Source organism: Capricornis sumatraensis, chromosome 4 (assembly GCF_032405125.1).
Source record: "Capricornis sumatraensis isolate serow.1 chromosome 4, serow.2, whole genome shotgun sequence".
In the NCBI taxonomy this organism is placed as follows: domain Eukaryota; kingdom Metazoa; phylum Chordata; class Mammalia; order Artiodactyla; family Bovidae; genus Capricornis; species Capricornis sumatraensis.
Window position 1 is genome coordinate 42,156,042 of NC_091072.1, and position 12,568 is coordinate 42,168,609.

A 12,568-nucleotide genomic window follows, 5' to 3' on the forward strand; every position below is an offset into this window, starting at 1 on the left:
CCAATCCCCAAACCAATATTTAGTATTTGTCCTGATACAAACTGGCACAGTGAAAATGTGACCTTAAAATAGGGGATTCTGGGGTGTGGGAAATGTGTGTGTGTGTTGAGAGTGTGAGAGAGGGGCCTTGTGACAGGAGGCACACTTGTTCAGTTCCTGTGAACACCCAACCTCCACAATGAGAGATGCAGGATCTAGGTCTGCCCAGACCAGGACACCCTGTCACCTGGGAGCCAGGGTGCCCAATGGGTCTCCTGGAGGAGCAGGTGTCTGTGGGTCCAGGGGAACTGGATTCAGTTCCCAAACCACAGAATTTCCTTCTGAAATTGCATGAGTCTAGGTAATTGTAGGAGACTCTAACACAGATTGTCTTGGAAGAAGCATTCGATCTGTCCATTCACTGGATGTTCAGGCTGCTGACTGACCTCTGACACTCTGTGTCCATCGCTCAGTGAAGTCACCCCTGAAAGGTGGTGCAGTTTGTCACATTGCAGGCCATGATCATTGCAACATCAGAGACAAGGTGCAGTGCAGAGAGCTCACCTGGACAATGCAAAACCCTATCCATGGGGAGACCCCATCTCTGAAATACACCTGCCCGGGGCTCCCTTTCAGATGCCTGGATGCGGCAGCAGGTGTGGGGGCTGAAGGATGGAAGGATTCCATTCATCCCAGGGCAGTGTTCAGAATAGTCACTCCACTAGAAACAAGCTGGCAAAGCTTTTGTTCTGTCATGCAATTATGTTGTCAGTCTACAACACATACTAAGGCATCTGTCAATCCTGAAGGAAATAGACCTTGAATATTCATTGGAAGGACTGACGCTGAAGCTGTGGCTCCAATACTTTGGCCACCCGATGTAAAGGAGCTGACTCATTGGAAAATATCTTGATGCTGGGAAGTACTGAGGGCAGAAGAAGAAGAGGGTGACAGAAGATGAGATGGTTGGATGGCATCACTGACTCAATGTTTGAGCAAGCTCACAGAGATAGTGAAGTGCAGGAAAGCCTCATGCGCTGCAGTCCATGGGGTTGCAACAAGTTGAACATGACTTAGTGACTGAAAAACCACAATGGCGTCTGTGTGTAGAATTTGGACAGCAACCTTCCAGAACTGCTGACTGGAGAGGCAGGGTCTGCGGAGGCCCTGCCGTGGTGGAATAGACACATCACACCCGGGAAGATCGGGTTCCGCTGGCCCATGTGCTAGCCCAAGCTGATTGATATCAGGGCCCTGGCTGGTGGCTTCTCTGTGCTTCTGACTGTGAGCGGGGCTCCCACAGGGGGCATGGCTGCCGTCCACCATGGCCAGTTCCCACTCCTGATGAGTTTGCAGGAATCCCTGGACCTGGGAGGAAACCGAGAATCCCCTGGGGGTCCCATGTTCTCCTTGGGTTTGGCTCATGGCCTCCCCAACACAACTTCTGAGAGTTGACCTTGCCTCTACTCTGTGTTTTAGCAGAATTTGTTCCATGGATTTTATTCCTCCTAATTCAGTCTTAGAGAAAGATAGTTAAAAGAAATTTAATTTAAAACAATAAATAAAAAGCATCCCCCCCCCCCCACCACCACACACACACAAAAAGAAGTTCTCTCTTCTGTTTGGGACATCTAACTAACCAAAATATAGTAAATGAAAACAATACCACCACTGTCATTATACCTGAAGTAGCATAAACTTAGAGACCAGTGATCTTGCAGCTTAAGGCCCAGAGGAGTCATTCTGTAGATGAGGTGAAACCTTCAGATCCTTGTGACCCAATCACATGTATAGAATCTGTCATTCTGGAATTTCATGGAATTCCCATTCCACCGTGCAGCTCATCTTAGCTAGCCCATGAATGATGTTTTCCATGGTTTAGTGTGTGAGACAGTCACTTGTCCAGAACTGAAAGCAGCCACCATGGCATGGAATTCCTGATTCTGCTAATGACTCTCAAGAACAATTTTAAGCAGTTGGAGAATTACCCACTCCATAGTAATGCTTGTCCTCAGCAGGAAGAAAATGGAGAATTAAAATATAATGTTCTAGGAATGTGGAAATAATAGAATTTGTAATTAAAAACTTAAACTCAAAGAAAATACATCCATTCCTTTAAGATATATCTCTCTGTCTGTCAACCCATCCATTGAATTAAAAATCATGTGCAGTTGCAGTTTTACAGTATTCTACCTAAATCACTTGCTCCTTTCTAGCCAGAGCTCTCAGGTTCTGATTTGTGGCAGATTATTAAATTAATGAGTCGGATTGAAGTAAAAATAGCATAATCCACATGGTCTTCACTCTGAGATTTTTTGCCCATATTTTGATGGAACCATTTCTGACACATTTGTCAGGAAATCCAGCCTCCTAACCTAGGTGCAATGATACTGGCTGCAGAATTGCCTGAAAGTGTTTAGTGATCTTGTTTAAGCTGAAGCCAAATGCTAATGAAAAAGAAACAAGCAAACACAAAACCCAGAGGCCTGGCATCCCAGTGTGAGGTCTCCCAGATAAGCACATCACTTTATTTAATTTAGGAGATACTTTCTCTTGAAACGTGCAGGGCTGCCCTCATCCCTCGTCCCAATTCTCTCTCTCTCTCTCTCTTTTTTTTCTGTTAATAGAGTTTCTTGTCCTTCCTTTGCTGCTGATTGTGCTCACTGGAGGGCTTCCCAGGTGGTGCTAGTGGTAAAGAACCTGCCTGCCAATGTAGGAGACTAGAGACATGGGTTTGATCCCTGGACTGGGAAGATCCCCTGGAGGAGGGCATGGCACTCACTCCAGTATTCTTGCCTAGAGAATCCCATGGATAGAGGAGCCTGGTGGACTATAGTCCATGGGGTTGCAAACAAATGACTAGAGCAACTTAGCGTGCATGCACTAGTGCTCACTGGAACAGTAATAGCTAAATGTAGCCCGAATTCGGGAAGTTGCACAACATAGAGTGTGAACTGTGCAAGGCTGTAACCTAAAAGGCTAAAATGGGTGCCCTTCTGGAAAATGAATAGTTTGGTCCCATAACTCCATAATCTTCATTTTAACTGAGACTTTAAAAATAAATCAAATCAAGTTTCTCAATACAGGGACTAGACGCCTTGATCTGCCTAATGGTGTGCCCCCTTTAGGCCTTCAGTGTTGCCTCTGTCAGGGCGTCTGATGCCCGGCTGGGCTACATGTCCCCTCCCCATTCCTCACCTCTGTAAGATGAAACTCCCTGGGATGCTTTCTGTGTCAGGCCTCTTATGACTGCCTTACTCCTCATTGAATCCCCAGCACTGCTGGCCCGGAAACATGACTCAAATGGATGTTTCCTGAAATTGGGTTTATTTTATAACCCAGTCCTTCCTCTAGAATTTCATAAATAGTTCAGGAATCTAATCTCTCACTGGAAATCCTTCCATACTTTTCCTTGCTACACATATTCAACAGGGTTATGGAACTTACATTAATTCCAAGTGTCTCTTCCTTTCTTTTGGCTTTTATTTACCAGATAAATACCATAAAATATGAATGAAAAATCAGTAGAAGAAATAAATGGAAAAACCATAACTAGGGGATACCCTTTAATAATTTTCTATTTGAAATATTACTTATGTTCCCACAACTGTTGAGAAAAATTAAGCTGAAAAGGAAAACATATCATATATATATGTATATAAAGTTTGTATTCAAGGCTGTTAGTTACTTGACAGTAAAGGTAAATTATGAATGTGTTGCTTCTATAACTTTTTATTGATATATAGTCCACTGACATTGTGTTAGTCTCTTCTCTACAGGAGAGTGACTCAGTTACACATGATACATAATCTGTTTCACGTTCTCCTCCATTCTGGTGTATTCCAGGCTGTTCCATGTAGCTCCCTGTGCTAAACAGGAGGACCTTGTTGTTTGCCCATAAATGTGGTGCTTTTACAGAAGACATATTCTCCAGCGTGTTTTTTTGGTTTTGTTCATTTTCCAGCCGGCCACTGTGGCTCCCCAGACCCCATCGTGAATGGCCACATCAGCGGCGATGGCTTCAGTTACAGGGACACAGTGGTTTATCAGTGCAACCCCGGCTTCCGGCTCGTAGGGACTTCCGTCCGGATATGCTTGCAAGACCACAAGTGGTCCGGACACACCCCAGTCTGTGTCCGTAAGTACCTTCTGTGAACTAATCTGGGCGGTGTTTCCCTTAGGGGTGTTTTCCTTTCGTCATTAAGTTGTAGCACAGACATGTTTGATCTCAGAGGAGAAGATGGAGCGCTGACGGGAGAGAGAGAACATGGGCACTCCCCCACTTCTGTCTCTGGTCCCCCTCCCATTCCATGTTTTCCCAGCCCTCTGCCAGCCTCCCATCCACATTGTGTTTGCTCACCAGCTCATCTCAGAGGGGTCCCAGGATGAGGATGTCAGGCATTTATTCCCCTAGATGTCACCACAGGATGACCAGGTAGACAGCACCTCTGACTAGAGGAGGGTAGAGCTGCTGAGCCTGAGGCTGCAGATCAGCTTCGCAGGTGCCCCCCGTGTCCACCTCCAGTCTTCTGTGCTGTTTTGTGTTTCTGTCATTGCTTCGTCAAGAACACAGACAGCTTTGAATGCAGTCGTTCCTTTCGTAGAAGGTGAAATTGTATGTAACAATTGTCCTCAAACTTTCTAACTTCAAAGGCAAATGCCAACTCCTATTTTTAGAAGAGATTGTACCTCCATTGCAAATTTCCTTGTAAACCAATTTTTCCTAATATGTTCTCTATTTTCCTAAATAAAGGGAACATTGATGTAAGTTTACAAAAGTGACGGATTTTCTCTGTGATAGTGCTATGGTAAATGTACAAAGGTCAAGGGTGAAAGTTTTACTTGAAAGGGAAAATGGTTGACAAGATAAGTGAGAAGAACACCAGTTTTACAGCTGTAATGTGTTTCTTTTGAAAGGGCCAGTCAAGAGTATCTTCCTGATTTGTGTTACTGTGATTGTGGGCATCACAGTTGACTGCATAAATGGGGGATGTCAAAGAAAATAGGATTTGAGCATGCACACATTTTTGCTAATTTCATGATGTTTACATTGATTTTGGAATAATTTATACATTCATAATTTAAATTTTCAGCTAAATTCCTTTAATGTTTCAAAATGCCAGTTCCACAAAATTAGCTTGATGTTTTCTAAGGGAAACATATTCAAAACTCATGATTAACAGAAAAATTTTGCATCTTGTTTTCCATTGTTTTATTTCAAAGTTACTTGATATCCCATCATGAAGTAAATAAGAAATTATGATTATGAACAAAGGCAGGTGCTGGTTATTTTCCACAATTATTTATAAGAAAAACCTGTGGGTTCAACCCATGACTCTTCCTCCTGATTTCTGCTTCCAAATATAAACACAGTCTGTAACATATCTGATCCACTGTCAACCCTCTCATTAACACGTTTAACACATATGATATGTATGAATAAAGAATTCCAGGTGAAGGTGATGACTTGTTCATCTTCTGACCACCATGTGGACCTGTCTTCCTCCATAGCCATCACCTGTGGACACCCAGGGAACCCTGCCCACGGGTTGACCAATGGCAGCGAGTTCAACCTGAACGATGTGGTGAACTTCACCTGCAACCCCGGCTACCTGCTGCAGGGTGCGTCTCGAGCCCAGTGTCGGAGCAATGGCCAGTGGAGCAGCCCCCTGCCCACCTGCCGAGGTAGGAGAGCCCCTGGTTAATGGGGGCAACCACACACCAGGGGGCCTGTCTGCCTGCTTGGAGGGCTTCTGCACCCACTTTCCACATGGTGGAATAACGTTTCTGAGAATGACACACAAATCTCTCCATGGTCTCTGATCTTTGGCCAGATATTCAGTCATAAAACCCTGGGACTCTGTGCTTCAAAGACTTCTTCCATTTATCCTTCTCCTCACTTAGACACTCATTTATCTCTACCACGTATATTCCATGCCTTTGGTCCTTACAATTCTAGACTTAGGGATGTACTTAAGAAGTTCTAACTGCTTTTAGATCTCAAGTTTTAGATCTCAGGGCTTCCCTGATAGCTCAGTTGGTAAAGAATCCACTGGCAATGTGGGAGACCTGGGTTTGATCCCTGGATTGGGAAGATCCCCTGGAGAAGGGAATGGCTACTCATTTAGTATTCTGGCCTGGAGACTTCCATAGACTGTGTAGTCCGTGGGGTTGCAAAGAGTTGAACACAACTGAGCAACTTTCACACTCACACTTAGATCTCAAGTTTTAGAAATTTGCTTCTTTAAAAATCGTCACACAGATTTGGATTAACACTTAAATTTCCAAGGAAATGCTGCTCTGTAGTTTTTGAGTTTTTAAGAGTTTAGAGAACTTGGACATTGACAGGTTCATCTTGTAGTCTTTAGCTCATGCTGTTTAAGGTTTTGCTCCAATTACCTTCCATTAAAACATCTCTCATACTGAAGGTGAACGTTCTTCCATGTGAAGGTGAAGTTTTATTTCTGTTTGTTTTTGGTAATAACAGTATTAAAGCCAGACACATACAAAGGTCCCGTGCTCTGACAATCATCCACCTTCCCACTGGGTACACAAGGGAGCTCTATTCAAAAGCAACAGCAGGATGGGAATTCAGGCTGTGCTTCAAAAGGCAGTTACTTGAAATTTGGCTACCTACCTGTCCATGCTGGCACACGTCTATATCAGAGTGCTTGGCTGCAGCTCAAAAACAGTAATGCCTCCTCATTCCACTTCCCTCTAAAACTCACTTTTCAACATGAGAAAGTCTTACCATGAAGAGCAGACCCCCAGGTTCCTTGTTGTCACTGTCTCCAGAAGGCAGGCTTCAGGTGTGTCCTATTGGGGGAGGAGAAGTGAAGTGTTAGTCACTCAGTCACATCTGACTTTTTGTGACCCCACAGACTGTAGCCCACCAGGCTTCTCTGTCCATGGGATTCTCCAGGCAAGAATACTAGAGTGAATTGCCATTCCCTTCTCCAGAGGATCTTCCTGGCCCAGGGATTGAACCTGGGTCTCCTGCATTGCAGGCAGATTCTTTACCATTTGAGCCTCAGGGAAGTCCTGGGGAAGGAAAGGGTGGAGTATCTCACAGAGATGCCCCTGGTTTCTCATCCCAAAGCTCATGCTGGTCTCCTGACAATGTGGGGCATCTGGTCAGCCTGGACATTGGCAGGTTAACCTTGTAGATTACATGTAATCATTAATCCTATTAGGCAGGGGCAGTGATTGAGATGACTGGAGTTAGGGGATGCTTGGAATGTTTGAGCTGGCACAACTAGTTGGCTTCTACGTATGGCTGGCCCCTCCCCTTCAGTGGGACACTCCAGCAGCCCCTAGTGCTTCCTGAGCATGGTGTAGGCACGGCTGTGATAGCCATGGTGACTCACTCACCCCCTCTCACAGGGAAGCACGGGGCCCACGTATCTGCCCCGAGCCCTGGGCACTTGGATGGCAGTGGAGAGACTGGGCTATGGTGTCCACCACTTGTTCCAGCAACTGCAGAGATAAGCTAAAGGTTCAGTTCAGTCACTCAGTCATGTCCCACTCTTTGTGACTCCATGAACTGTAGCACGCCAGGCCTCCCTGTCCATCAGCAACTCCCAGAGCCTACTCAAACTCATGTCCATTGAATCGGTGATGCCATCCAAACATCTCATCCACTGTCATATCCTTCTCCTTCCCTCAATCTTTCCCAGCATCAGGGTCTTTTCTAATGGGTCAGCTCTTCACATCAGGTGGCCAAAGTATTGGAGCTTCAGCTTCAGCATCACTCCTTCTAAGGAATATTCAGGACTGATTTCCTTTAGGATGGACTGGTTGGATCTCCTTGCAGTCCAAGGGACTCTCAAGAGTCTTCTCCAACACCACAGTTCAAAAGCATCAGTTCTTCAGTGCTCAGCTTTCTTTATGTGCAGTTCTCACATCTATACATGACCACTGGAAAAACCATAGCTCTGACTAGAGGGACCTAGCTAAAGGTTAAAAAGCTTTAATCAAACTGTTTTCTCTATCTACTATAACAGGGAAAGATAGCTCAACTGTAAGAATGCTTAAAAATGGAGGCACATAAATTTGGGTCCAGTTAATCTTCACAGGGGTTTATGGCATAGCTGTGTCTTTGATGTCTTAGGCTTGAAGGGATGTCTAGATCCATTCCTCCAGAATCCTTCTCCTCAACCTAACATTTATTAAGCAACTGAGCGACTTCACTTTTACTTTCGACTTTCATGCATTGGAGAAGGAAATGGCAACCCACTCCAGTGTTCTTGCCTGGAGAATCCCAGGGACGGGGGAGCCTGGTAGGCTGCATCTATGGGGTTGCACAGAGTCGGACACGACTGAAGTGACTTAGCAGCAGCAAGTGTGTTCTGAGTGCTATGCCATACACTGTCAACACAGAGCTGGCTGAAATAATTCATACCTTTAAGCAGATAATAATTTAGAGATCAGGGCTGGTTAATTAGGGAGAAAGGCCCCCAGCAACTGAAATTGCCCACTGGACATGGGACATTCTGGCTAAAGGAAAGATGGAATAAATTCAAAGAGCAGGCTTTTAATTATCAAAATAACTTTTCTGTACCTCATTTTCCTTTGTCGTAGCTTAGTTGCTAAGTCATGTCTATACTCCTGTGCAAACCCCATGGACTGTACCTGCCAGGATCATCTGTCCACAGGTTTTCCCAGGCAAAGAATACTGGAGTGGGTTGCCATTTCCTTCTCCATCATTTTCACCCAACTTATGCCAAAGCAACAGAGAAGAAATCAAATGCCTGTGATTTAAAAATAGTTCTTGGTGTTTTGGGCTTCCCTTTTGGCTCAGCTAATAAAGAATCCACCTGCAATGCAAGAGACCTGGGTTCAATTCCTGGGTTTGGAATATCCCCTGAAGAAGGGAAAGGTTACCAACTCCAGTATTCTGGCCTGGAGAATTCCATGGACTGTATAATCCACAGAGTTGCGAAGAATCAGACACGACTGAGCAACTTTCACTTTCACTTGGTGTTTTACAATAGGTGCTGGTCCTTTAGCAGTCTATGGCTCAGTGTGAAGGAGGCCAGGGTTCTTTTTAATGACGTCAGTGTTAATTTTGACTTGTCTTTTCTTCCTGCCTTTTCCTGAAAAATTGGAAAGAACTTTTCTTTTTTAATAGATTTTTTCTTTAGAGCAGTTTTAGGTTCATAGCTTTCTTCATAGTGATGCTTTCTTGGGCTCACTACGAACAAAGCTAGTGGAGGTGATGGAATTCCAGCTGAGCTATTTCAAATCCTGAAAGATGATGCTGTGAAAGTGCTACACTCAATATGCCAGCAAATTTGGAAAACTCAGCAGTGGCCACAGGACTGGAAAAGGTCAGTTTTCATTCCAGTTTCAAAGAAGGCAATGCCAAAGAATGCTCAAACTACCGCACAATTGCACTCATCTCACAAGCTAGTAAAGTAATGCTCAAAATTCTCCAAGCCAGGCTTCAGCAATACGTGAACTATGAACTCCCTGATGTTCAAGCTGGTTTTAGAAAAGGCAGAGGAACCAGAGATCAAATTGCCAACATCTGGTGGATCATGGAAAGAGCAAGAGAGTTCCAGAAAACCATCTATTTCTGCTTTATTGACTATGCCAAAGCCTTTGACTATGTGGATCACAATAAACTATGGAAAATTCTGAAAGAGATGGGAATACCAGACCACCTGACTTGCCTCGTGAGAAAACTATATGTAGGTCAGGAAGCAACAGTTAGAACTGGACATGGACCAACAGACTGGTTCCAAATAGGAAAAGAAGTATGTCAAGGCTGTATACTGTCACCCTGCTTATTTAACTTATATGCAGAGTACATCATGAGAATTGCTGGACTGGAAGAAACACAAGCTGGAATCAAGATTGCCGGGAGAAATATCAATAACCTCAGATATGCAGATGATACCACCCTTATGGCAGAAAGTGAAGAGGAACTCAAAAGCCTCTTGATGAAAGTGAAAGAGGAGAGTGAAAAAGTTGGCTTAAAGCTCAACATTTAGAAAACGAAGATCATGGCATCTGGTCCCATCACTTCATGGGAAATAGATGGGGAAACAGTGGAAACAGTGTCAGACTTTATTTTGGGGGGCTTCAAAATCACTGCAGAAGGTGATTGCAGCCATGAGATTAAAAGATGCTTACTCCTTGGAAGGAAAGTTATGACCAACCTAGATAGCATATTCAAAAGCAGAGACATTACTTTGCCAGCTAAGATCCGTCTAGTCAAGGCTATGGTTTTTCCTGTGGTCATGTATGGATGTGAGAGTTGGACTGTGAAGAAAGCTGAGCACCAAAGAATTGATGCTTTTGAACTGTGGTGTTGGAGAAGACTCTTGAGAGTCCCTTGGACTGCAAGGAGATCCAACCAGTCCATTCTGAAGGAGATCAGCCCTGGGATTTTTTTCGAAGGAATGATGCTAAAGCTGAAACTCCAGTACTTTGGCCACCTCATGCGAAGGGTTGATTCATTGGAAAAGACTCTGATGCTTGGAGGGATTGGGGGCAGGAGGAGAAGGGGACGACAGAGGATGAGATGGCTGGATGGCATCACTGACTCAATGGACGTGAGTCTGAGTGAACTCCAGGAGTTGGTGATGGACAGGGAGGCCTGGCATGCTGCGATTCATGGGGTCGCAAAGAGTCGGACACGACTGAGCCACTGAACTGAACTGAACTGAGGTTCATAGCAAGATTGAGAAGAAGGTGCAGAGGTTTCCCAGTACCCCTTGTCCCCACAGTGCACACCCCTAATTATCAACATCCCCACAACGTGGTGCATTTGTTAACAGTGATGAACCTACATGGTATACTTTGGCTGTGCCTGGTCTTTGCTGCTGTTTGGGGTTTTCTCTAGTTGTAGTGAGTGATGGCTGCTCTCTAGTTGAACTGCTCAGGATTCTCTTGTGGTGGCTTCTCTTATAGCAAAGCATGGACTCTAGGGCCTGAGGACAAGCTCAAAGGCTTAGTTGCCCCTTGGCTTGTGGAATTATCCCAGACCAGGGATTGAACATGTCCCCTGCACTGCAAGGCAGAATCTTAACCACTGGACCACAAGGGAAAGCCAGGGTTTTAGTTTTAACATAGGACCTATGGGTTTGGACAGGTGTATGATGCCATGTGGCTTCCCAAGTGGCAATGGTGGTAAAGAACCCGCCTGCCAATGCAGGAGACATTGGAGACTTGAATTCGATCCCTGGGTTGGCAAGATCCCCTGGAGGAGAGCATGGAACTCACTCCAATATTCTTGCCGAGAGAACTCCATGGACAGAGGAGCCTAGTGAGCTACTGTCCATGGGGTCGCAAAGGGTGGGCCATAACTGAAGCAACTTAGCACGCACACATGAGGACAGGTAGCTGTCATTGCTGTACCTGCCCAGTGTTTTCACAGCCCTAACATTTCCTTGTTCAGCCTGCTCAGCCCTCCTCCTTCCCCTCAGCACCTGGCGACCCCTGATCTTTTTACCATCTCCATAGTTTTGCCTTTTCTAGAATGTCAAGTTGGAACCACAATATGTAACCATTTCAGATCTGAATTTTCATTTAGTGTGTGCATTTAAGTTTCCTCTGTGCCTTTTAATGGCTTGATAGTACGTTTTTAGGAATGAGCAAAATCCTGTGTCTGGAAGGATCACAGTCTATCTGTAGATTTACCTCCTGAGGGACATCTTGGTTGTTTCCAAGTTTTGACAACTGGAGGTAAACCTGCTGTAATCATTCCCATGTAGGTTTCTGTGTGGACAGAAGTTTTTAACTCCCTTGGGTAAATATTAAGGAACAGGATTTCTGGATTGTATGGTAAGAGTTATGTTTAATTCAGTAAGAAACCTCCAAACTGTCTTCATAATGAGCTGCACAGTCTGATCCCCACCGAATGAGAGTTCCGACTCCCCATCAAGTCAGCATCTGCAGTTGTCCACGTTCCGAGTGGCGGCCATTCTGATAGGTGTGCAGTGGCATCTCATCTTTGTTTAATTTGCACCTCCCTGATGACATATGACCTGCAGCATCTTTCCATGTGCTTATTTGCCATCTGTAAGTCTTCTCTTCTGCGGGGTCAGTTATGATCTGTGGCTCATTTTTCAGTTGAGTTATTTTCCATTGTTGAGTTTTAAGAGTTCTTTTTCAGTTTTGGGTAGCCATCCTTTATTAGCTGTGTCTTTTCTAATATTGTCTCTTATCCTGTGACTTGTCTTCTTGTTCTCTTGGCCCTACCTTTGCAAGAGCAGACCTTTAAAATGAGTACTTAATTTTAAAAGCTGTCACCTCCAAAACCTCTGATTAAGGGGGAGATGACTGACAAGTATTGTCATCCCAGCCTCGAGGGGATTAGAAATCCCCCAGTGAGTCAGATGCCTCCTGCACACACTTTATGTTACTCTCTGTTGCTTCATTTATGAAGTACGGGGTACTGTCTAATTCACAGAATTTACATGAATATTATTCAATGAGGGAAAGCATGGTTTTAGAGGTCAGGCTCATAAGGATAGTAAAGTGTCATAAAAAAAATGACAAGAAATTTTAAAAGTTGAATTTAACAGAAATAACTCCCTTATTAACACAATTTCCAGAGATTCTCCATGTGCCCTGCATTATG

General features: G+C 44.5%; 1 protein-coding gene across 1 annotated transcript in view; it reads left to right on the top strand.

The window, feature by feature from the left end:
• Positions 1 to 12,568, top strand: part of CSMD1 (CUB and Sushi multiple domains 1) — a 1,675,023-nt gene that overhangs the window by 1,611,273 nt on the left and 51,182 nt on the right. Inside the window, exons 53-54 of the mRNA XM_068971399.1 lie at positions 3,944 to 4,117; positions 5,491 to 5,664. Coding sequence (XP_068827500.1) covers positions 3,944 to 4,117; positions 5,491 to 5,664 — 348 coding nt within the window. The remainder of the gene's footprint in view (positions 1 to 3,943; positions 4,118 to 5,490; positions 5,665 to 12,568) is intronic.